General features: G+C 42.1%; 1 protein-coding gene across 2 annotated transcripts; it reads left to right on the top strand.

Annotated features, from left to right (window-relative positions):
- Positions 1 to 837: 837 nt before the first annotated feature.
- LOC145347949 (torsin-1A-interacting protein 2-like) lies at positions 838 to 25,330 on the top strand. 2 transcript variants are annotated; one of them, XM_080195940.1, is made up of 8 exons: positions 838 to 958; positions 9,121 to 9,186; positions 10,835 to 10,879; positions 11,020 to 11,100; positions 11,525 to 11,584; positions 17,437 to 17,496; positions 19,021 to 19,083; positions 21,780 to 25,330. In XM_080195940.1, exons 1-8 carry the CDS (start codon positions 892 to 894, stop codon positions 22,568 to 22,570), a joined length of 1,233 nt encoding a protein of 410 aa, XP_080052066.1. In that variant the 5' UTR covers positions 838 to 891; the 3' UTR covers positions 22,571 to 25,330. The 2 variants fall into 2 exon arrangements, with proteins under 2 accessions (XP_080052066.1, XP_080052067.1); XM_080195941.1 differs by lacking the exon at positions 838 to 958 and adding an exon at positions 8,426 to 9,025.

Here is a 25,330-nt window from a genome sequence, read left to right as displayed (position 1 = left end):
TTGGGCAACATATTTGCTTGATTTTTTTAAAATCCCCTTTCCCTTGCAACCCATGCCCTGTCCTCCCACTTAAAAATTTCGATTGTCAGACTGGTTTATGCAAAGTCTGAGGTTTCTTCAGTAAAATGGAAGACAGTTCTTTTTGAGTGGGTCACATTTTGATTTGACGGGTCTTAAGTTTCCTTTGTACCTTTTGTTTCTGTTCGGGCCGTTCCCCCTCCTTTTGAGGAGCCGCCCCCTTTTTCTTTGTCCAAATGTAATTTAAGTTTGTTTACTTGGTTTGATCCGAAAGACCAACCGCGACCCCCCCCCACCACCACCAACCCTTTTGAGTGGGTTTGTTGGCGGCTTTGGGCATCTCTGTTGATTGAATGAAAAATGTAAAAGTGCTGGAAATTCTCATCTAGTCTGACAGCATCTGCTCTCTCCACAGTCAAACCTGATGAGATTTTTCCAGCATTTTCAGTTTCTGTTTCAGATTCAGCAGCCGCAGTATTTTGCTTTTATCTTTGTAGATTGACATCGAGCTGTTTTATTTCTGTCAATTAGTGACTCTCCATCCACCAACTCCCATCCCCTACTGCTATCCTGTCATTCTCCCTGACTGCCACTCCCATGTAACTCCCGCCCAGTCCGGGAGGGTTGGGAACTGTGCGGCAATTATTATTCAATCCGAATGAAGAGTGGGGTGAGGGAGATTCATTAATGAAAACACGTATAGACGGAGTGCATGAAGCTGAGATCAAGAATTTGATAATCAAGCGGTTCTTGTAAAAGAATTTAATAACGGTTAAAAGGTCGCCCTTACCAATATGGCCGCCTTTCCGGTTCCGCCGGCCATGTTGTTTGTCCCGCCGGTCGGAGGCCTCCTGCTCCCTCTGAGTTGGTGAGATGAGTGAGGACGGCGACAGCGAGAGCTCCGGGGCTGGAGCCCGGGGGGACAGGGAGAAAACCCGAGGTGAGGTTGAAGTTTTAAAGTTCACTTATTAGTGTCACAAGTAGGCTTACATTAGCAGTGCAATGAAGTTACTGTGAGAATCCCCCAGTCGCCACACTCCGGCGCCTGTTCGGGTACACTGGGGGGAGAATTCAGCGTGGCCAATGCACCCAACCCTCTGACTTTCCGACTGTGGGAGGGAACCAGAGCAAACCCATGTAGACATGGGGAGAATGTGCAGACCCCCGCACAGACAGTGAGTGACCTGAGCTGGGAATTGAACCTGGGTCCCTGGGTCCTTGAACCTGAGGCCCTAGGCTGTAAAGATCATAATAAATGGAGATAGCCAGAGGCTGTTTGGCCCGTTGCACCTTTTCTGCTTTTCAGTCGCAGTGTAGTTGATCTCATTGTGCTCTCAACTCCACTTTCATGTCTGCGCCTCCCCTCCCCCCCCCCGCCTCCCTTTAGCACTTGTAGATCAAAAATTTGCCTAAATGAAGGTTTGAATATGTTTAATGAATTGATATATATAATTGTTTACTCCTTGGCAAGAGGTTTTCAGGGATTAAAGACCCCCTGGGGGGGGGGGGGAACACCTTAAATGAGAGATTCTTTATTTTTAGATTGTGCCCCCATGTTCTAGATTTGCCCCGGGTTGGGAACAAACTCTCAGCATCTACCCTTGTCAAGCCCCTTTAGAATTTTCCATGTTTTGGTAAGATCACCTCTCAGTCCGCTAACCTGCAATGAATATATTCATTCTTGAGACATGGTTGTTGTTGGCTGGCTGGTCAGCATTTATTGTAAAACACCAGGTTAAAGTCCAACAGGTTTATTTGGTAGCACAAGCAAATAGCTGTCAGAGCATTGCCCATTCATCAGATGAGTGGGAGTTCTGTTCACAAACAGGCCATGACTTGCCTGGACTTGCAAAATCTCACTAACTGTCCTGGCTGGAGACAATACACATCTCTTTATGCTTAACTCTCTCTCCACTCACATTGTTTGTACCTTTAAGACTTGATTACCTGTAAAGACTCGCATTCCAACCATTATTTTGTAAATTGAGTTTGTGTCTTTACATGCCCTGTTCGTGAACAGAACTCCCACTCATCTGATGAAAGGGCAGCATTCTGAAAGCAAGTGGCTTGTGCTATCAAATAAATCTGTTGGACTTTAAGCTGGTGTTGAGAGACTTCTTACTGTGTTTATCCCAGTCCAACACCGGCATCTCCACATCGCAGCATTTTTTGCCCATCCCCAGTTGCCCTTGGGAGACAGTTGAGAGTCAACCATATTGCTGTGGGTCTGGAGTTACATGTCAGCCAGACCGGGTAAAGAAGGCAGATTTCCTTTCCTAAAGGACATTAGTGAACTAGACAGGATTTTCCCCCAATTGACAATGGTTTTATGGTCATCAGTAGATTCTTAATTACAGATTATTTTTATTGTTTTCAAATTCTACCATCTGCCATGGTGGGGCTCGAATCCACGTCCTCAGCATTACCAGAATTTCTGGATTAATAGTCTAGTGGTAATATCACTAGGTCATTGCCTCCTCCACGAGTGTAAGCTCAACCTACTTGATCTTTCCTCATAATACAACAGTTTCATCTCAGGAATCAACCAGGTGAACCTTCTCTGAACTGCCTATAATGCAAGCCTATCCCTCCTTTAGTAAAGGGTCCAGAACTATACGCAGTACTCCAAATGTCGCCAGCTCCCTGTTGAATTGTAACAAGATGTCCCTGGTCTTCTACTGCATCCCCTGCTTTTTACAATAGAAACTAATGTTCCACTAATCTTCCTAGCTACTTGCTCTGTTTGCATGCTTACTTTTGTAATTCAGATATGCCAACACCCAGACCCCTTTGTACAGCAGCATACTGCAGTTTAAATAATATTCTGCTTTTCTATTCTTCTCACTAATATGAACAATCTCTCATTTTTCCACATTTTGCTGTATCTGGCAAACTTTTGCCCACTCGCTTAATCTATCAGTAACCCTTTGCAGATTCTTGGTATGCTCTGTACAATTTGAATTCTTACCTGTATTCAGCACTATTTGTTAAATAATATTTCTGGCATTTTTGTAATGACAGATGCTAGTTAACCAGCCAATTTCTGTCTCCCTCCTTTCTTGAATAGAGATGTTGCATTTATGATTTTCCAATCTGCTGTGACCTTTCCAGAATCCACTGCATCTACTATTTCTGTAGCCAGTATCAGGTCCTGGGGTCTTGTCAGCCCTTAATCTCATTAATTTTCCCAATGCCTTTTCTCTAAGATAGTCGTTGCTTTAGATTCCTCCCTCCCTTTTATGTTTTGATTTTCTATTTTTCTTGGGGTGCTGTAAATTCAGATAAATACTTGATCACAGTCTCTGCCATTTTCTTCATTGCCATTATTTTCCGACATCACTCACTAAGGACCAACATTTATTTCAGGTACAGCTTTTTTTATAAACTTGTCGGCATGGTGGCACAGAGGTTAGCCCTGTTGCCTCACAATGCCAGGGACCCAGGTTTAATTCCTAACTTGGGTCACTGTCTGTGTGAAGTTTGCATGTTCTTCCTGTGTCTACTTGGGTTTCCTCTGGGTGCTCCGGTTTCCTCCCACAGTCTGAAAGACGTGCTGGTTAGATGCGTTGGCCATGCTAAATTCTCCCTCCAGTGTATCCGAACAGGCACTGGAGTGTGGCAACTAGGGGATTTTCGCAGTAACTTCATTGTGGTGTTAGTGAAAGCCTACTTGTGACTAATAGCTAAACTTTAGAAGTTCTCGTTTTATATTTCTTGCTAGTTTACTCAAGCATTCTAATTACTCCATCTGTATTTTTTAGCCATCCCTTGCTGGTTCATAACCAAACTTTGGCCTGCCATTCGTCTTTGCAGCTTTTTACACCTCTTTCAACTTGATATCATCCTTAGCATTTGTGCAAACTAATGAAGTTGCATCCTTATATGTTTGTTGAAAAGGATGGAGAAATGAGGGAGAGGAGGAGGTGGATTGAGGAGGGAGAGATGATGGGATTAGAGGGTAGAGCAAAGTGTATTTAAAGGGAGGATGTTCAGGGAAGGAGGGAGGGGCGGAATGGATGGAGAGAGTGGGGAGGGAGGAGACACTGGCCATCAGGCAAAGTCTGCTCTAGGAACTCGCTTGTGGAAAGAGACATGGACAATTTGAAGGGTTAAAACTGCCTACCATCCTTCCAAGTTGAATTGAAGAGTCTTTATTTTAAGAACTCGCATTTTAAAAAGTTGTCCTCAGATATTTCTTGATGAAGGAAAGAGAGGAGGGAATAGACCATTTACTGTTTAATTTATAATTTGCCGTTTGCCCTTCCTCACCCCAAGATTGAAAGTCTGCTGTGGTTCAGTCAAATCACATGTTCCTCTTGAGTCTGAATATTGAGTTCAATCTTCATTCAAGAGTTGAGCATGTTATTCACTTCTGAACAGATAGTTGGGAACATAGGGGAATTCGATTTTTGTCATGCATTTCATAATCTTTGGATGTCCCCAAACAATTTACAGCCTTTTAAATACTTCTGAAGAATGTTGTAATTAGGAAAAGTGACAGACTATTTGTGCACAGCAAAAACTATGAAAAACAACTAGGTTATGATATTGGTTGAAGGTTAAATGTTGGTCAGAGGGGCATTGGGAGAACTCTCTTTTTAAAGCATTATCCAGAGAACATAACTATCAGGGACATTATCTGGAACTATCATTCTTCCTTGTGTGAAAAGGCCATTGACTGTGAACCAAAATAGTGGCATGATGTTTGAAAAAGGTAAAGAATGCTGTTCCAGAGACTGGAATGCAACTTAACTTGATATTCAGTGCTGTATTGAGGATATGTTATGCTGTTGAGAACCCAGCTTCCAGATGAGATGTTACACTTATGCTCTGTTGGCCCTCTAATTGGATGTCAAGAATCCTATGGCACTATTTTGAAGCAGATCAGTGGACTTCCTTTGGCCGATATTTGTCCCTCAACTAGAATCGTCTAAAACAGATAATCTGATTGTCGTCTCACTGCTGTATGTATCCAAGTTGACTGGCACTACAATAGTGACTACACTCCAAAAAGTGCTTCGCTAGCTGTAAAATGATTTGGGACAGCTTTTTTAAAAATTCTTTACCCAATTCTTGAAGTTACAAAGCCAATCCGCAGAGTGGACTGGGTGAACCCAAATCCATTCCTTGCTTGCTCCTAAAACCAAATTCAGATTGAATTCAATTGTGGGCTGAATAGACTTACTCAGGATTGAAAATGAGAAATGAATATGGAAGCTCAGAGATAACTGTCCCCTTTTAATGGTACATTTGGAGTAGAGATTGAATGCTTTTACATGGCCTGCATTTGATTCTTCAGATCCCCGTAGTTATAATAAATGTTTATGTAATCATTAGAGAAAGAAAGAACTTGCATTTATATAATTCCCTTATTGACCTCAAGATGCTGAAGTGTTTTCTTTAATTAGTGGTGCCGTTGGAAGGGGAAAATATCTCCTATTTACATTTAAAGTCCCGTGTTATTGCAGTTCATTAGAAACAAGAACCTTTGCTCTCTCAACTCCGAGGGACAGAGATATGCAGGGTAGCCAATAAGTGAATTAGTCATTCATTGCCAGATCTGGAAAAATGACTTATGATTCTGGGCATATCATGGAATGCAGCAATAACCACAACTTTTCCAATATGAACTGTCTCATTAAACCCTTCTCCCTGTTTCCTCCGCACTTACCTTAATCAAGTGTAAAGAAAGTGTTGATATTTTGATCATTAAGGCTGAAACCATCATGTTTCTGTCTGTTCCACATCTCTCTCTTCCCCTTACCTACCAAACCAAACTTTCCCTCATGTGCCCTGGGTCTGACCTCCTCATTCTCTCCCCTCATATCCGCCACAAGCTCATCTTGTCAGTTATCTGATTTCTATTCTCTCCCAATTCTATTTGCATTAAAATGCTGACTATTTAACTTTCTTTCTTGAATCCCATATTGGTTGATATCTTAACGGTTCCCTCTCTGGTGTTGTTTTCTTCCCTTTCAAATCTCTTCCCGTCCCACTCCCAACTCTTTTATGTTCTTGCCAACTACCACTCCATATCCAGCATCCCAGTTCTCTCAGCTGTCCTTGCATATATAGTCAAGTTACAAATCTATACCTATCTTTCCTGCAGTTCCAGGTTTGAATTTCTCAACTGGCTTTTTCTGTTCCTGCTGCAGCACTGATAGGGCCTTTATCAAGGGCCACAAATCATCTGTGACTGATTGCAATCAGTGTACCTTCTTTTCTCATCTTCCTTGATCTGTCTTCAGCCTTAGAGGTGGTTGACTGTCACTTTCTTCCATTGCCTCTTTTTGTTGTCCAGCTGAGCACGACCATTCTTGATTGATTGCCATGTTTGTTTTCCAGTCATTAACAGAGAATCTCCAGCAGCGGCTTCTCTTTCAGCTTCTTCATTGTTACGTCAGGAGTCATACTTGATCCCTCTTAGTTTTGACGGTCATGCTGCCCCTTTGTGCCACTGTCCAAAAACAGAACACTGGCTTCCGCAGGTGCTAACTGCAGCCTCAGAGCAGTACAACAGTGTGGCTCATGTGGATGAAATTCTGGAATGATGCTTTCACTTGAGCATCAAGTAAACATGTTTGACTAGTTAGTCTTACATGACTGGGTGATAAGTTAATAGAATCAATCCTGAGTGACAGGGTTAACTGACAAGAAGAAAGGCATGGACTTGTCAGGGATGGTCAGCCTGGCTTTGGTAAAGGAAAGTCTTGCTTCACAAACCTGATTGAATTCTTTAGGAAGTGGCAAGAAGGGTTGATGAAGGTAGTGCAGTGGGTGTTGTGTACGTGGATTTTAGCAGATGGCAGATTGGTTAAAAAGTAGAAGCCCATGGGATACAGGGTAATGAGGCAAACTGGATCAAAAATTGATTTAGTAACAGGAAACAAAGGGTAATGGTCAATGGATGCCCTTGCAAATGGAAAGTTGTTTCAAGTGGTGTTCCATAGCGTTCAGTGTTGGGATCCTTGCTGTTTATGTTGTATATTCATGATTTGGGCATGAATGTGGGGTGGTAAGATTGGAAGATTTGCATACATCATGAAGATTGGCCTAGTAATGGATAGCTATAATCTACAAAATGATATTAAGGGGTTAGTGGAGTGGGCAGTAAAGTGGCACATGGATTTTGATGTAGAGAAGTGTGAGATAATGCATTTAGGGAGGTCAAACAGTTATAAAGAATACACAAGAAATGGGAATATACCCAAAAGGGTAGATGAAGTGAGAAATCTTGGTGTACATGCACACAGGTCCTTAAAAGCAGCAGTTCAAGTAGACAAGGTTGTAAAGAAGGCATATGGAATGCTGTCCTTCATTTACAGAGGTATGAAATAGAAGACTAAGGATATATTGTTGGAATTGTATAAAACACTAATGAGGCACGGTAGCACAGTGGTTAGCACTGCTGTTCCACAGCTCTAAGGTCCTGGGTTTGATTCCCGGCTCGGGTCACTGTCTGTGTGGAGTTTGCACATTCTCCACGTGTCTGTGTGGGTTTCCTCCGGGTTGCTCCGGTTTCCTCCCACAGTCCAAAGATGTGCAGGTTAGGTTGATTGGCCATGCTAAGAAATTGCCCCTTAGTGTCCAGAGATGTGTAGGTTAGAGGGATTAGTGGGTATAATATGTAGGGATATGGGGGTAGGGCCTGCGTGGGATTGTGTTTGGTGCAGACTCGATGGGCCGAAGGGCCTCTTTCTGCACTGTAGGGTTCTATGGCTAGTATTGTGTGCAATTCTGGTCACCATATCACATGAAGGACATACTCGCTCTGGAGCGAGTGCAGAGGAGGTTTACAAGAATGTAGCCAGGGCTAGAAAAGTGTAGTTATAAGGAAAGATTAGATAGGTTGGGTTATTTTCCTTGGAACAAAGAAGGCTGAGGGATGATTTGATAGCTGTGTACAAAATTATGAGGGGAAGAGATAGAGTGGACAAGATAAAATTGTTTCCCATGATGGAGAATTCTACGACTGGGGGCATAGATTCAGGATAAGAAGGGAGATGAATGAGCATGAAGAAAAAGCTTCTTTACATGAAGCATTGGGTGTCTGGAATTCGGTGCCTGAGTGGTGATGGAGGCAGAGACCCTATCTGGAGCTAATGTGCTGTAAGCTACAAGGCTATGGGCTGGGTGCGGAAGATAGGATTAGAACTGGCACCTGGGTGTCCTCAGGCTGACGTGAACAAGATGGGCTGAATGGCTTTCTTCTGTGCTATAACTTTTCTTTGGTTTCAGTGGCTGAGTATTCAGTGGTGGGGTGAATATGCATGATCTGAGTTTTTGAGGTTATGTTGGGTGAACTTTGAATGCACAGTCCAAGAATGTAGTTAATGATCGACATAATCAGGTACAGAAATATTGGTGTTGTAACCAGGGAGAACTAACTGAAAGCATTCTTAATGTATGCTGATAGGTGCATCTGACTTGGGTTTTCTGGTTGTTGGAAGTTGAGAGAACAAAGTTCAGAGAACAAAGTTCAAGTGGTTTATGGATTCTGCATGTACACTCAGATTAAATAACGCCCTTGTTCTGTCTGTATCTTTGTATAATATAAAGTGACCTCAAAGTAAGAAGTTTAATAGTAGAAAGTAATCCTGAAGGCTGAGACACACCTGTCACTGCAAGAGGAAAGAAATATCATCTGACTTGGCCAGTGTGCCAAGATCTAAAACAAACGAATGCCACTTCAATTTACTTTCACTTTAATGCCTTTTTATTTTTTATGAGCTGTTACGTGTTTCTGGACTTCCAACAGATGATCATCTTGTGCAGCTGACTGAGTGATCTTTGTATCCAGTTCTCTAAAATTCTGGATCTTATCACTGGAACCATAAATAATTTCAATTTGAAGATATTTGAAAGCAGGCTGGTTGAGTTAGTTGAACACTGCTGCTTTGGAACCTATTTGGAGTTCTGTCCCACAAGAAGTGGAGTGTTCTCCGCTGCTTGTTGTTTCCACGGGAAATTGGCATCATTTTGAATGACATACAAATGCTCCAGGCTGGTATAATAAGATTTGTTGAAATCCAGTTGATATTTAAGCACTTCATCTGCAGTGTGACATTTTTTGGCTTATTTATTCCCTCATTGCTTTTCCAGATGGGGGTAAATTTTCTCAAAATAAAAGAGTGACAGATGATGTGGACAGCAGTCCTGTGAGGAGAGGTATGAATTAAACATTTCAAGTTTTTCGACTTCACTAATTTTTTTTACTGGATGTAGATTTATGTGTTTATTTAAATACGGTCCTTGGGCACAATATCAGTGACCTAGAAATAATGTCAACAGCATTTCAGAGGTACCTTTCGGAACTTCAGGATATCCCAAAGTGCTTTATAGCTGAATAAAGTACCTTTGAGGAGATCACCCCAGCTCATCTTTGGAATGGCATCTATTTCATCTTCCTGAGAGGACAGAATGATCTTGACATCTGAAATGTTAGTCTTACATTTATGTATGATTCTCTGACTGGGACTATAAGGCATAGGAGCAGAATTAGGCCACTCGGCCCATTGAATTTGCTCCATCATTCAATCATGGCTGATACTTTTCTCATCCCCATTCTACTGCCTTTTCCCCATAACCTCTGATCTCCTTATTAATCAAGAACCTATCTCTGTCTTAAAGACATTCGAGGAGCTGGCCTTCACAGCCTTCTGTGGCAAAAAGTTCCATAGATTCACCACTCTCTGGCTGAAGAAATTCCTCCTCATCTCTGTTTTAAAGGATCATCCCTTTAGCCTGAGGTTGTGCCCTTTGGTTCTAGTTTTTCCTATTAATGGAAGCATCCTCTCCACCTAAACCCACAACCTAGTGACTCAGATGTGAGAGTGCTAGCCACTCAACCACGTCAAACGGCTGATATCAAAACTAAATGTTTTGTAGCCAAGCTTGCTGATAACACTAAAATAGGAAAAGCTGAAGATTTTCAGAAGTATGTAGGTCAGTTATGGAACTGGGAAAATTAAATTTAATGTTGAGTAATGTCAGGGAGCTTACATGATTAAAAACATATGCTTTGAGTGTTGGCACTTTCCTGCAGGAGTTTATGCCCAAGTAAAATGTGTTGGAATTGGTCTGCAGCGGCTTTGTTTGATCAATTGTAGGACTAGTCTTGGCATACTAGATGCATCTCTTTTGCTGACTGACAGAATAAAGTTCGTATAATACTGAGGAATATTAATCAGTGCCATAGGTTTCAAGAGTAGAGATACTTCACTGATTAGGCCACACTTCTGCCAGTAATTCTTGTAAATCACATTCCTTGGTCTGCTGTTAGTAAACCAAACTCCAATGGATATGCAGTAATGGGGGTTGCTATCAGAAACGGACTGTATTTTTATATTTAGTAATTAATTTTAACCAAGTGTATGGGGTACAGTTTTGAATATTATGGTAGGGTTATTCACATCTTAAGTTTCTCACATGGCACCAGATAAGTCTAAAGCTTCTTTCAAACACCTTCCAGCCACAATCAAAATCCGAAGTGTGTTTGATAACAAATGGCCACTGTGAACAGGTCAGTAACTATTCATCTTCTCACTACTTTTTTTCTACCATTAGCTGCCTCTCTTCCCTCTGCCCTCATCTTCCTTGCTGCTTCAAATCTTCTACATCATGCCTTGATGTAAAGGAAGTCTAATAAATGCCGTCTCTTCTCCCTTTCCAAGGGTGAGATAGAGCTGTATTCCCACCACCCTTAGGATGATGCACCATATCCGCAATTGTATAATTTCTGAATGTGCAGACTGAGAATAGTTTTGATGCATGGAACAGCAATTAGATTTGTAACTTGATGTTTATTTTCCCACAGATCGCAGATCTAAAGATGAAGTTGACTTTGGCAAATCTGACACAGGTAAATGGAGGTGGATGGGATATTGGCCTACTTTGATGAGTTGTTATTGAAAGAATCTGGTTTTGAAATGTCGCTTGTCATTGTAAAAGAAGATCTTGAACAGTGTGTTTGTGATGCACGTATGTTTCTTTTCTCTTTAGAAACCAGTGACTCTGATGTGGATGTGGCGGCAGGTGGGGATTCACCGATATGTAGCAGGACACGGTCTCGGATGTCATCAGGTACACAGTTTCCAGAGGTAGAAAGATTTGGTTGTAATTTCCAACCCCTTTTCCCATTATCCCCTTTCTCCCTCCCCTTAAGAGAAGGACATTATAGCCATACCCACCTTGCCTACATCCATGCCCACTCTAGAACACTTCCTATTAAGAACCCCTGGATTGCTGTTAGGCCTGGGAATTTCAGATGATATTTATCTTTTCTCCTTCTAGTTGTTGAAGTAACTGTAATATATGGACCACAGCACTCAGAGGTCAGCTAACTCGCGTTAGGATTAAACTAGGAACTGTGTGGCTCATTCATGTACTTTCCTGTATCACCCAAGTGTAAAGGACAGTACCTGTGGTAGAGTTTGTATTGGAAGAGTTAAATTGAGCTTGGAACTGAACTTTTTGTAATCTCTTGCTGTGTTTCTGTTTTCGGCAGATCAAGTTCTTCTGCACACACAATCTAGCCTAAGCCGAAGACCTCTTCGTCCAGCCCGAGGTATGTCTCCTCGCTGTTGCCTGAGCAAGAGAGTATGATGGAAGTATTTCTGAGTATGGAACTGATTGGACAAATCTCACAAAATAGCTGCTTGTATTAATGGGGGGAGTGAAAAGAAGATAGTAGCGACATGGATGTGTACTGAGGGGACGAGGTACTGTTATCTGCAGCCATGTCTGCATGTATATAAAGTGGAAGAGATGAATGAAAGTAAATGAAAGGCCCATTTGAGGCAGGGACGGGTGAATTAATGGAAGTATGGAAATATCAGAGATATTGAACAGATATTTTGTGTCTGTCTTCGTGGTAGAAGACACCAGAAACATTCCAGAAATAATTGGGACCCAAGAGTCAAGATGAACTTAAAATCAGTAGAAGTAAAGCAATAGGATTGGAGACGTTCATGGGACCCGATGATCTGCATCCAACAGTTTTAAGAGGTATCGGCAAAAATAATTAATGCATTTTGACCTTCTAGAGTCTCTTGGATGCCAGAACAGTTTCCATGGATTGGAAGGGACCAAAGCGTAACCCTGTTTTTTAAGAAAGGAAGAGAGCAAACTATAGACCAGTTGGCCTAATATCAGTAGTAGGCAAAATGCTAGAATCTATCATTTCTAGCATTTTCCACACATGCTGGAAAATCATATTTTCAGAGTCAGTACATATTTATGAAAAGGAAATCTTGTTAAGTAAATCTCTGAAGAGCTTTTTGAAAATGTATCTTTTCACTGGATATGGATGTCATTGGCTAAGCCAGCCTTTATTGTTCATCCCTAATTGCCATTGAGAAAGTAGTGGTGAGCTGCTGCCTTGAACCGTTGCAGGCAGTGTGGTGTAGGTACAGCTACAGTACCTGTTAGGGAAGAAATTCCAAGGTTTTGACCTTGACAGTGAAGGAACTGTGATATATTTCCAAATCAGGATGGTGTGGCATGGAGGGGAACTTGCAGCTGGTGGTTTTCCCATACACTTGCTGCTCTTGTCCTCCTAGGTGGGAGAAGTTGTAGGATTGGAAGGTGCTGCTGAAGAAGCCTCAGTGAATTGCTGCCATGCACCTTGTAGATGGTGTGCACTGCTGCCACTGTGCACCAGTGATGGAGGGAATGAATGTTGGTGGTGGTTGGGTTGCTGATCAAGCAGGCTGCTTGATCCTCTAATGTGGAGCTTCTTGAGTGTTAATTTAGCTGCACTCATCCTGACCAGTGTATTCCAACACACTCCTGACTTGTGCTTGTAGATAATGGGCAGACTTGGGAAGTCTGGAGGTGAGTTATTCTGAGTTTCCAGCCTCTGGTTTGCTCTTGTAGCCGCACTGTTTCTATGGCTTGTCCATTTACTGTTTGATCAGTGGTAACCCCAGGATGTTGACAGTAGTGATTTAATGATGATAATGCTATCAAATATCATGGGAGATGATTAGATTCTCTCATTGGAGATGCTGGTATTGCAAATGTTACTTGCCATTTATCAACACAAGCCTGAATGTTATTCAGGGCTTGGTGCATTTAGACATTGACAGCTTCAGTATTGGAGGAGTTGTGAATGGTGCTGAACATTGTGAAGTCATTAATGAACACCCCACTTCTGACTTTATGACGTAGGGAAGGTCATTGATGAAGCAGCTGAAGATGGTGGGCCTAGGACACTGCCCTAAGGAACTACTGCAGTGATGTCCTATAATTGAGAAGATTGACTTCCAACCACCACAACCATCTTCCTTTGCACTATGTATGAGTCCAATCAGCAGTGAGTTTACCACCCCCTCTCCCCACAATTTCCATTGACTTCAGTTTTGCTAGGGTTCCTTGATGTCAAGGGTAGTCACTCTCACCTGATCCGTTGAGGTCAGCTGTTTTGTCCATGTTTGGATCAAGACTCTTGTGAACTCAGGCTTTGGTGGAACCTAAACTGAGCATCAGTGAGCTTGTTATTGCTGAGTAAGTGCTGCTTGATAACACAGTCAATGGTATATCAATTTACTGATAATTGGCTGTGTTGGATTTGTCTCGCTTTTTGTGGACAGGGCATATCCGGGCAATTTTCCACATTGTTTGGTAAATGCCAGTATTGTAGTTGAAGTAGAGCAGCTTGGCTAGGAGCATGACTGGTTCTGGAGCGCAATCCTTCAGTACTATTGCCAGAATGTTGTCAGGGCCCATTGTCTTTGAGGGTGTTCCCATGCATCTGCTTTTGGGTTTTAGGGGTCACAGTTTTGGAACGTGCTGTTGAAGGAGCCTTGGTCAGTTGCAGAATTGCATCCCGTAGATGGTATGTACTCCTGCCACTGTGTGTCTGTGATGGAGGGATAAACATGGTTTTTGTTGGGTAGCTTGCCAATTAATTGGGTTGGCTTCAGCCATTTCGTGATATCTCTTGGAGTGAATTGAATTGGCCGAAGACTGGCGTGCTGGAGAGCTCAATTTGAGGCTGAGATGGATCATCATCTTCTGATTAAAAATGCTTTCAAAAGCTTCAGCTTTATCTTTTGCACTAATGTCCTGGCTGCCAGATTATTGAGGATAGGATATTTGTAGCGCCTCCTCTTCCTGTTAGTTGTTTTACTGGCCACCATCAGTGGCAAAACTACAGATCTTGAACCTGATCTATTGGTTGTGGGGTTGCTAAGCTCAGTCTGTTCTATATTGCTTCTGCTGTTTGACATGTAATAACATCATCAGATTGACAGTTTAATTTTAGCTATGCCTAGTCCTGCTCCTGGCATGCCTTCCAACACTCTGTCATTAAGCCAAGGTATATCCCCTGGCTTGGTGGTAACACTAGAGTGGGGGATATGCTGGACTGTGAGATTACAAATTGTGGTTCATTATATGCTGCTGCTGTCACAAAGCATCTCACGAATGAGTTTTTGCAACTGTTTTAAATCTATTCCATATAACACGGTGGAGGGTATCCTCAGTGTGAGGGTGGATCTTTGTCTCTACAAGGAGCTGTGCAATGGCCAGTCCTACCGATACTATGGACAGATGCATCCATGACCATGGTAGATTGGTGAAGATGATGTCACTCAGGTTTTTTTCCTCTTGTTGGTTCCCTCACCACCTGCGTCAGATCTTGCCATCAGTTATACCCTTCAGGACTTGGTCAGTAGGTGGTAATGGGCAGTGGCGTGTGTGGTGGGAGGTTGTTTTCAATGTCCATTTTTGACCTGATGTTATGATGCTTCATGGGATCTGAGTCAACATTGAGGACTCGTAATGCAGTGCCCTCTGACTGTATACCACTGTGTTGCCACCTCTGGTGGGTCTGTTCTTCTAGTGATGCAGGACATGCCCAGGGATGGTGATGGTAGTTTCTGGGGTATTGTTTGTAAAGTATGGTCCTCTGAGTATCACGCTGTCAGGCTGCTGCTTGATTTATCTGTAGGACAGCTCTGCCAATTTTGGCCCAAGCTCCCAGCTTATAGTGAGGAGAACTTTGCAGGGCTCTCAGGACTGAAATATAATTAGTAAGATGGTTAAAGGAGATTAGTGGATGTAGTATATTTGAATTTTGAAGATGCATTCAATAAGGTGTCACACAAGAGGTTACTAGGATTCCTGTGTTGAGACTCATTTTTAACATGGATTAAGAAATGGTTCGTGGGGAGGAAACCAAGTACAAGACTTTTCTAAATTGGCAGGCACGTACCATTGCAATCCGTTCTCAGGCCTCAACTATTTACAATTTGTTAATGCTTTGGGTGAAGAAACTGGGTATACTGTATTCGGGTTGCTGCTGATACATAGGAAGCAGTGAAGAGGGTGCAGAGATTGCAGAGGAATGTAGATTGAGTGGGCAAAAAATGGGTGATGGGATAGAGTGTTGCGAAGTATGTTCGGAAAAATTAACAAGCACACTATTTCTTTGCCGGTGAGGGTCTGAGAAATGTTTGCATTGAGAGGGTCCTGGATGTCCTTTTACATGAATGACAAAGTTAACATGTAGGTACAGGAAGCAATTAGGAAAGTAAATAGTATGTTAGTTTGTTGCAAAGGGGTTAGAATATAGCAGTAAAGACATAGCTGGAGTACTTGCTTTAGAGGGATAGCAGCAAAGCTTCACTACACTTGGCTCATGGGATGAGGGGATTCTGTTACTATGGGATATTGAGTGGGGAGGAAATTGGTGAGGGAAGGGAGAGGGGGCCAATCAGGAGGTCCTGGAGTGGAGGGGGATGCGATCCTAGAGTGTGGGGTGATATGTCAGGGAGGGCTAGGGTTAGAGAGGGGGCATTGATCCACGAGGGGAGGGATGGGGCATTCGGTTCCAAGGGAGGGAGGGGAGAGGGGGTGCAGTCAGTTGGGGTGGGTGGGGGGTGACCTTTCTGGAGGGGTGGGGTGGTGTGATGTGGCGTGTGGCGATGGGGTAACTGGTCCATGAGGCTCGGGTGGGGGGGCGGGGGGAGGTGAACACGTGATTGTTCTGGGGAGGAGAGCCTGATCGGTCCAGGGAAGGGGTTGGCGCATTTGGTCGGGGAAGGGAGACTGGGGGCAATTGGGAGGTGGTGGGTGCAGTTGGTCAGGAAGGAAAGAAGAGTGGAGAGAGGGGCATGAATGGTCCTGGAGCAGAGGAGGGGGTGGGGCAACTTGTCAGGGAGGGGATGGTGGTGCGTGATTGGTCTGGGGAAGGGTTGTTATGGGTAAACTGGTCCAGGAAGTGGAGGGGTGATGATCGGTCTTGGAAGGAAGGAGAAGGAAGTGTGCGGTTAGTCCGAAAGGAGGGTGGGTGTCAGTCTGGGAGGAGGTTGTAGGGAGGGCTGTTGGTCTGGGAGGGGAGGGCAGTCATGGGATGGGGTGGGGAGGGGTGTGCGGTGGCTGCCGCTGATAAATGCACATTACTAATACTGTACATCTGTTCTCAAAGAGCAGGGTAAATGAAATTTAATCTTCAGCCGAAGTTGTACAGTGATTCTTTTCCAATGGCTTTCTGCCTGAGACAGAAAGATAGATCCTTGCTGGAAATGTGCTTTGTGTTGATCTGATTTTATTTATCTTCACAAGAGCTGTATATGTCACATCAGAGAATGAAAGTGATGTTGACCCAACTTTGTCTAGTTAACAATTAAAATCATGATAAAACATTGTTGTTTTAGAGTCAGTCTGATTTGAACATAAGTAAAGATGTTCTGCTTCAGTTATACAGAGCATTGGTGAGACTACACCTTGAATATTGTATGCAGTTTTGGTATTCCTGTTTAATGAAGGATATAAATGCATTGGAGACAGTTCAGAGAAGGTTTACTAGATAGATACCTGGAATGAGCTGGGCTTGTTTCCACAAGAGTTTAGGAGAGTGAGGGATGACTTGATTGAAGTGTATACAATCCTAAACTCTGTTGAGAAGTTGAAGGTGGGATGGGTGTTTCCTTATGTGGGTCAGTCCAGAACAAGGATGCACTACTTTAAAACTAGGAGTCGTACTTTTAGGACAGAGATGAGGAGATTGTTTTTTTTTCCGAGGTTTGTTCAACTTTGGAATTCTGTCTGAGAAGGTGGTGGAAGCAGAATCATTGATTATTTTTAAGGTGGAAGTAGATAGATTCTTATTAAGCAAAGGAATCTGAGATTATCAGAGTAGATGGGAATGTAGAATTAGAAACGCAATCAGATCAGCCATGCTCTTATTGAATGGTGGAACAGGCTCAAGGGTTGAATTGCTCACTTCTGCTCCTATTTCCTATGTTGGTATGTATGTTCGTTTGGCTCTAGGTTCAAACTATCCATTGAGGTTTTTTTGTATTCAGTATTTAAAGTTCCTATTACCTGACTTAGTTTCACTCTTACAATCTCACCTTGTATAGGTACTTGGAGGCACTTTTGTTAACCCTCACAATTCTTGCTTTTCTATAGACCGAAGGGGTGGAGGGACTGCGTCACCAGCTAAAGCTGATCTCAGACCTGTAACTCCAGGTAAAGCAGGACAGCAGTATTTTGTTGTAACTCTTGTTTCATCTTAAGGAATGTCAGATTTTAACTGGGAATTTTTTTTTGACTGGCCAACTCTTGAAATCCACTTAGAGTTGACATAAAACAATTATTTGTGCATTGTGTTCCCTGAGAATTAAACATGGGAGTCAAAATGGAGGTGAGGTTTCACAGTCTGAAGTTGTTGAACTCTGGGTTCAGTCCCAAAGGCTCTTTAGAAGATGTGGTACTGTTTCTCACGTTTGCGTTGGGCTTCACTAGAGCTTTGCAACAGATCAAGGGCAGGAATGTGGGCATGAGAGCAAGGTGGTGAGTTAAGATGGCAGGCCCTCAGACTTGGAGGACTGAGTACCAGCTATCTCAGTTGGCTCTGATGGGATGAGGTTTCTGACAGGGTATGGCAATAAAAGTAAGAGGGAAAATCTTTTCACAGTAGGAAAACACAATGCCGATGTTCACCATCTTATTTTTATGCCCACATGTTTGTCCTTGACTTTCTGCAATGTTCCAGTGAAGCCCAATCCAAACTTGAGGAACAGCAGTTTATCTTCGGATTAGGCACTTGCAACCTTCTGGACTCAACATCGAGTTCAACAACTTCAGGTTGTGCAACCTCTTCTCCATCATGATGCCTATTTTTATCCAAAAATCTATTCATCCCAATGAACTCCCCTACCTATCAGGCCACCTGCCATTTGTGAAGGTTTGCTTTCACAAAACGCTGCTCTTTGCTCTGTTATTAACACATTTTAATATCTTTATGCACTATCAATGCTTTCTTCATTCCTTATCAATACCATTAACACTTATCTTGTGCCCAAAACATATTTGTCCAATCTCTCCTACCTCCATCCTATCTTTAACCTTCTTCTTTGCTCCACTTGTTTTACCCTCTTTGAAACAATATAAAAGTCAATATCGTTTTTCTGCTTTTTAGCCCTAAGGAGTCGCACAGGCTCAGAACGTTAACTCTTTTCATAGATGCTGTCCAACCTGCTGAGGTTTTTTCAGCATTTTCTAATTTATTTCTGATTTCCAGCATCTGCAGTTTTTTGCTTTTACTTAGCAGAACATCACTTGATTAGGTGGATTGCCCTGAAATCATGTACAGTGTTACACAAATACAAGCTCTTTGGTATTTAGTTTCTATCTGTCTCAATATCTTGTACAGTCCTGTACTTATGCCTAGGGAAAATTACTTATTGTTGGAGGTGACAGCAAGCTGTGAGGATTTTGAGACCAATTTTTCCATCACTGAATATTTTCTAATTTCCAAGATGCCAAAGGGAATGAGTGGAGAATAGGGGTTTTTCTCTACCTTTGTTCAGTATAAATGACAATCTTTCCAGCTAACTGAATGTAATTGGTTTTATTGATCTATGTTCAAATGATTGGATTTGTTCATTGTGTGTTTCAGTATTGATGTTGGTGAGGTGATAGTGATGTTGCATGAAGATGGGTAACTTTTTACTTTTTCATTCAGTAACCTTGTTTCTTTTCATTCTACAGTACTGCCTCGCAGTGAGCTTTCACCAAAGAAAGGAGACAAGAGCAGAAGACCCGTGAAGGAAGGTATAAACCTGCTAAGATTTATCCAATGGGTCCAAATCAACTTTATCCCAAAGGAAAATGTTGTAGATGCTTGGTAGTAAAGAACTTGAGTATTTGGAGAAAAGATAGCCACTATTGAAGCTTTTCATCTTGCACTCATCTGGACAAATGCAAAAGTGCCAAATTTCAAAGGAAGCAACGATTTGTACTCCGTGAGAAAAGGTGCTGATTGGTTGGCAAGCTGACTCTGGTCAAGACATTGTCACGGAGAATGCATCAGGGAACTATTGTCCTCATGATTTCCACTAATAACATGGTGCCGTCAAACCAAGAAGATATCATGCATGTCACAAATGAATAATATGTATGAATTCCATGTACACAGGATATATGCCCCAACAACTGGTGAATTGTAGCAAATATCATGTGCCTTTGGCTGTGTACAATAGGCAGAGTACTGACTACTCAACCAGCCTGTGCCTGCAAAATTCAGAACATAATGTCTTGTGTTAAATGTGATTCTGCAATTGGAAATATTGCTGAACAATCCCATATGCCAAGATTGCACTAACAACCAGTTTATATAGTTAGATTTGTAATGTGCTGGCTTACACCTGTTCGTAGCTACACATATTCATTCACAGCGACCTGTCCTCTGCAGGCAAAGCAACCCTCAAGTCCAAACATTTCACCTTTTTTTGTTTTAATCAAAAACATGGGGACAACGATGCCCTGATGCTTCTCCATTGTAATGCCGCGGCCAATCAGAGTCCACTTGCCAATCAATCAGCACCCTCCTCAAGCAGTATAAATTGCTGCTGCCTTTGAAATTCGGCATTCTTGTATCTATCCTGATGAATGCCAGACAAAAAAAAACTTTGAGAGCATGTCTTTTTTCAACAACGATAGAGCGATAAATTAATGGTGAGATAAGCCTGATTGATAGTACACAATAAAACCTTTCTGAGCTCCTGGCATTTTGCTACAAATAATGTAATGTGGGCAACACAGTGTTGAGCCCAATTATTTGCTAAAGGAAGTTTGAACTAGCTGTACTCAGTGAGGCATGAAGCTATGTTGGAGCCATCATGGTTAAATGAGAATCCAGCTTTACTGCGCAGGGCATTAAATATATTACTGTGCAACTATACACAGGAATTTAGGTTGCTCTGTAGAATTGGAGATTCTGTCAAGGTATTGAGAAACAATGACCATTAAGGTCGGGGCAAATCCTCCTGTCCTCTGGTTGAAGAGGGGAGCATTGATCCAAAGAAGGGGAGTTGAGCTGTAGAAGTAGATATCTCAGAAATGTAAAATGCTGAGGAAGTGACAGGACAGAATGTCTTTCTCCTTGTTTCGTCCGATTTCTGTTTAATACTTCTCAGAAATTATCCAAGGATGATGAGGTTCTAAGTACTTAATACTGAAGTTTACAGGTGAGTTGTGTAATTATTAATTACATGTAATTCATTTTGGTATTGTTTAAGATAAAATGTAACCCTGCAATAATTTCCATTTTAGACCTGTTTGTACCAACCAAAATTGCTTAATGCTGCTTGCACCTGTTCATCTGTAATCTCATCCGCAGCTCGAATTACATTTACTGTCAAGTCAACAGAGACTATGTTGGCAGTAAATACATAAATTGACTCTAGTATTATGGTGGAACTGTGCATTAATACTCCAGGTAACCTGATGTTGAAATGGAATTTAATCTGTTGAACTATGAGGTAATTCATTTGGTTGAGGTGAAACAATACAAGGGAATACCTAATAAATAGGTGGACACTAAGAAGCATAAAGGAACAGAGTGCATGTCCGCAGGTCCCTGAAGAAAGCAGGACAAGTAGATGAGGTGGTTAAGAAAACAATAGGATACTTGCTAGTCAAATAGGAAGAATGTGACATTTGATACAGAGGGCATTCAAAAAAAGGTTGCCAGGAATGAAGAATTTGACCTGCGATTGGACAACTTGGTGTTTTCCTGGGCCATAGACTTAAAGCAGTTGCTTGAGAATTCCTTTCAATGAAGTTGGCAGGGCAAGTAGGTAACTGCTCGAAAAGGTAGTAGAGGGAAGAAATCCTCACCACCTGCTCACGGACATGTATTTAAAGTGCTGTAACATAGAGCCTATGGACTAACTGCTGAAAAATGCTGTAACATGTAGAGTTATGGACAAACTGTTGAAATATGGGGTTAGACTGTTATTCAAAAGGCACAAATGCAATCAGCTAATGGCTGCCTTTTGTGTTGTGAATTTTCTATGTTCCATGATATGGTGTGGGGATTGAAATTTTTCTGCAGTGGATTTGTTTCATAATTCTGTGTTTACCAAATTCATGTATGCACAGTACAGTGAACTATTATACTTTTTAAAATCTCATTGCTGAAAGTTTGAAGTCTGGTATTACTGGTTTGAATTTCTCCTGGTACAAAATGGAATGGCTTTGAGTGAGTTTAGTTTGCATTTGAGTTACAGCCAGTATATAGGTGTGGTCTTGGTGCTCAAACATATAACACTGAACTAATAGTCTCAATACACGCATATCACCGCTGTCTGATTCAGGTGTGATGTTAGTGCTCAGATGTCCCATATGTCTGTATTGTAAAGCCTCAAACTGGACACTGATCAGACACAACCTCGTGTAAAGTTTGAATTTCAACAAATGATCATTTGAACAGTAAGTGATTTTCTGTCATTTTTATTCCTCCACAGGGACCACTAATGCCTCAAGCCTGTATGCAGCCCTGATTGTGATGATTGTGGTCGCGGTTTGCTTTGCACTGTTTTTCTTTGTGAGGAGCAAACCATCAGCTATGGTGGTGGAGGAAGCTACGGCAGTGGCGCTATTTACAGACCGGTTTGAGCAGGTTGAGGCTCGCTTTGGTGGTCAGCACTCAGCGTTGTGGAGGAGAAGCAGGATTACCCTGCGCAATCACATCAATCTGACGCAGCATGTGAAACCTGCCATCCTGATGTTTGCAGCTGCTTGGGATGGACAGCAAACCATGAGGTGTCTTGCTCGCCAGATCGCTGAAGCATACTCCTTGGCCCTCAATGCCACAAACACAGTGGAAATTGATGCTTCTGATCGGAGCAAGCAGGACAGTGATGCAGTAAAGCTGGAGGTGGATACCCGCCTCTCATCTGGGTTCGACGAAGGCAGCAGGGCAGCAGTGGTTCACCATTTCCAGGACCTGCCCCCACCCTCTACCCTGATATTCTACAAGTACTGTGATCATGAGAATGCGGCCTACAAGAGGGTCGCCCTGCTGATTACCATCCTGCTGGACGAAGAGAGGCTGACACCAGGTGTTAGCTTGGGGGCTGTGGAAGTGAAAGTCCGTGACTTTCTCAAGAGGAAATTCTCTACCTCTGAGGGCAGAGAGGGCATGGACACTGACAAGCTGAGTGGCCTGTGGAGTCGCATTGCACATGTTGTCCTTCCAGTAGCGCCTGTGCGTGAGATTGAGGAGAGGGGCTGCAATCCTAAAGCGAGCAGATGATGATTGGGGAAGGGGTCTGCTGTTGCTCTCACTGTCACCCTCTCTCTCTCTCTCTTTCACTCTCGCTCTCTCTGTCACACTCTCTCCCTCACGTGCTCAGTCTCTCTCTCTCTTTGTCCATTCACAGTTGAGAGTGATAAGTCATGGGTAAATAATACACTGATTTAATGTATGATCTTCCACCCACTGAGAAGGGCAAACCCCTTCTGTTTATTGATGGAACTGTTTTGTGGCAGTTACTAGCAAAACATTTTTAAAACTCTTGTCAAGTGACTTTTTATTAAAATATTAATGCTTTAATACCTTGGGAGATGCCATGTTGCCCATCTGTCATCCCCCTTGTTTCCAAATGTGCCGTTTAGCCAGAAGTGCCATAAGATGAATCTTAGGTGGTTTTTGCATGGAACATTTGTGTGAAAGAACTGGCTGAATGTTACAATGAGACACAGTGCTATGGGGGTGTGGAAGCCACTCTTTGCCAGTGAGGAAATAGGGTCTGACAACAGGAACTTTTTAGAGGATTTAGAGTGGCTCAGCCATTGTTTGCTTGGGACTGATGTTGGGAGACTGTACCACACCTTTGGGAACAGAAACAGTTTGGATTAGTGGCCGGAATATAAAGCATGACATTGGGTCAGAATAATGTGGCTACCAGTTATACACGAACTGCTTGGCAACTAACCCTAATGCTGCCATATACCTACTTTCATTTCAGTATACAAATACCTGGTGGGAGATATTTAACATTGTCCCAAGGTAAGATAACACTGTGGACCAACCACTGTTATTGAGAAACGCAATGAGGGAAATGCAAATCAAGCACCTTCTGTAATGCATGACTGGTACCCAACAATGATATTTCTGGATGGAAATCTGACCTGTGGCCTTTGGACCAAACTTCTGTTTCCATAACTTTTTTTTTGCTGCTTTTATGTGGCTTTGAGTCACTCGAGTGCGTGACCATTACAAATCCCCAGTTTGTTTGGGGTTGGTGGAAGACTACAGGGGATGGTTTTTATTTCTCAACTGCACTAATAATTGGCATAATCCAGGGACAACCTGTTAATGATTAGATAACTTCCAGGGAAAGGTGGAAGCTCCACAGCCAAATCCATGGTCAGAATCTGCTGCAATGTGATTGTCACTGTCAGCTTGGTCCTTTTTTTGCCATGGCAGGGGCAGCAATGGCTGCTTTTTTTTTATTTCAGCTGAACTTCAAGATTAATCAGTTTTTGAAGAAAGACTAAAATACTGCTAACTCTAAAACCATGTTAAAGATAAAATCTTCACAATTTTTTTTACAGCTCATAGCCTTTTCAGGAAGCTGAACAGATCTGAATATATTAAATAAAACATGCAGGCTGTACTTCTCAATTTTGTATAAGTGTCTGTTGCAACTCCTCTCTGGTAAATTCCAATAGTACGAACAGCTGCTGTCTAAGTCCCTCTGTGTAATTAAAAAGTAACTTTTTAGGAAGTAATACCCCAGGGAAATGTATTCCTCTGGAATGACAATTATGGATGACTAGTGAAGACTCTTAGACTTTCGTCCAGTTGTGCCTCTTATGTGTGATAGAATGTGTGAGAGGCATTGTGTTGCAATTTCTCACAGGGAGGGGAGGGTTGTTTGTCCTGAGAATTGGATTCAGATGCAGCACTGACCGATGTCCTGGGAAGGCTGTTGCCTTCTCAGCTCTGTGAAATTCTTGCTTCACCCTGGGTGAGAAAATATAAAGAAAATAACTTGCAAGTAAATGCCTCACTCAATGCTGATAGCCAGACCCTTTACAACACGAAGAGAGTGACCCAACAATGAAACATTTCCTTTACGTTTTAGAAGTATTTGTGTGATTGTGCATTTTTTTTTATTAAGTGTTTTTCTTAAGGAAAAGCTTTATTGGAGATGTATTGGTGAGGAGCTTCCTATGGTATTTGGGTTTATTTTTATAAATGCCCAATAATAATCATAGACCACCATGAATGAGCCATTCATGTCAGATGTTTTACTTTAAGGATAGGCTTGACTGCATATCCTGTTGCTTACTGTGAAGCCTCTTTTCCTGTGCTAGAACAACGTTTTTTTGTAGAATGTAACTTTTCTTTCTAATTAGTGGAATGGCATTTGAGAAAATTACATCATATGGCCTTGCAAGTTCAGTTGTTGGGCCACAGCTGAGTGTGAGAATCTGTTCTCTGCCATTGCATCTGCAGCACTTTCTAGAAGTGTATTCTCCTGTAGCTCAAATTTTTTTTAAAAAATAAAAATTTTCTCCAATTTAAACTACGCAGGCTATAAAATGCAGCTTGGTTTTCTTATACTGTGGAACTGAAACTATTTGTATCTGCTGCAGGGGGATTACAAATACACACAGCAGGCCAGACAGTGCTTAAAAAAGAGAAGTGAATTTAACTTGGGTTTCACCCAGATCATCTCTTCCAGAAAGGCTGCCATGTTTCCCATATTACAGCAATGACAGCTCTTCAAATGTGCTTCAACAGCTGTATAACTACTGAAAGGATAGGGATGTCTGGAGGTTCTGAAAAGCACTCTACCGCAAGTTCTTCCACAATGATGATTTCAGAACTCTGCATTTTTAACATTACCTGTTTACACTTATGCACAAGTTGTGCAAGTTGCTTCTTTTTTAAATGCATTGATTGTACTATTCCTGTTCTCTCCATCAGGTTTCTTTGTGACTCAATTTTGTGTAGAGAGAATTTCTTTTACAGATTAAAAATAAAAATTGTATATTTTTTGAA

Source organism: Carcharhinus amblyrhynchos, chromosome 9 (genome assembly GCF_965287045.1).
Source record: "Carcharhinus amblyrhynchos chromosome 9, sCarAmb.v2.hapA, whole genome shotgun sequence".
In the NCBI taxonomy this organism is placed as follows: Eukaryota; Metazoa; Chordata; class Chondrichthyes; order Carcharhiniformes; family Carcharhinidae; genus Carcharhinus; species Carcharhinus amblyrhynchos.
The sequence above is the reverse complement of the archived record's forward strand: the minus strand, read 5'-3'. Positions and strand labels throughout refer to the sequence as shown.

Bases quoted from the DNA above. Each gene is read 5' to 3' on its own strand.
- LOC145347949 (XM_080195940.1), top strand. From the start codon at position 892: ATGAGTGAGGACGGCGACAGCGAGAGCTCCGGGGCTGGAGCCCGGGGG. The intron at 959-9,120 runs GTGAGGTTGAAG...TTGCTTTTCCAG, and splicing joins GGACAGGGAGAAAACCCGAG to ATGGGGGTAAATTTTCTCAA. The intron at 19,084-21,779 runs GTATAAACCTGC...ATTCCTCCACAG, and splicing joins CAGAAGACCCGTGAAGGAAG to GGACCACTAATGCCTCAAGC.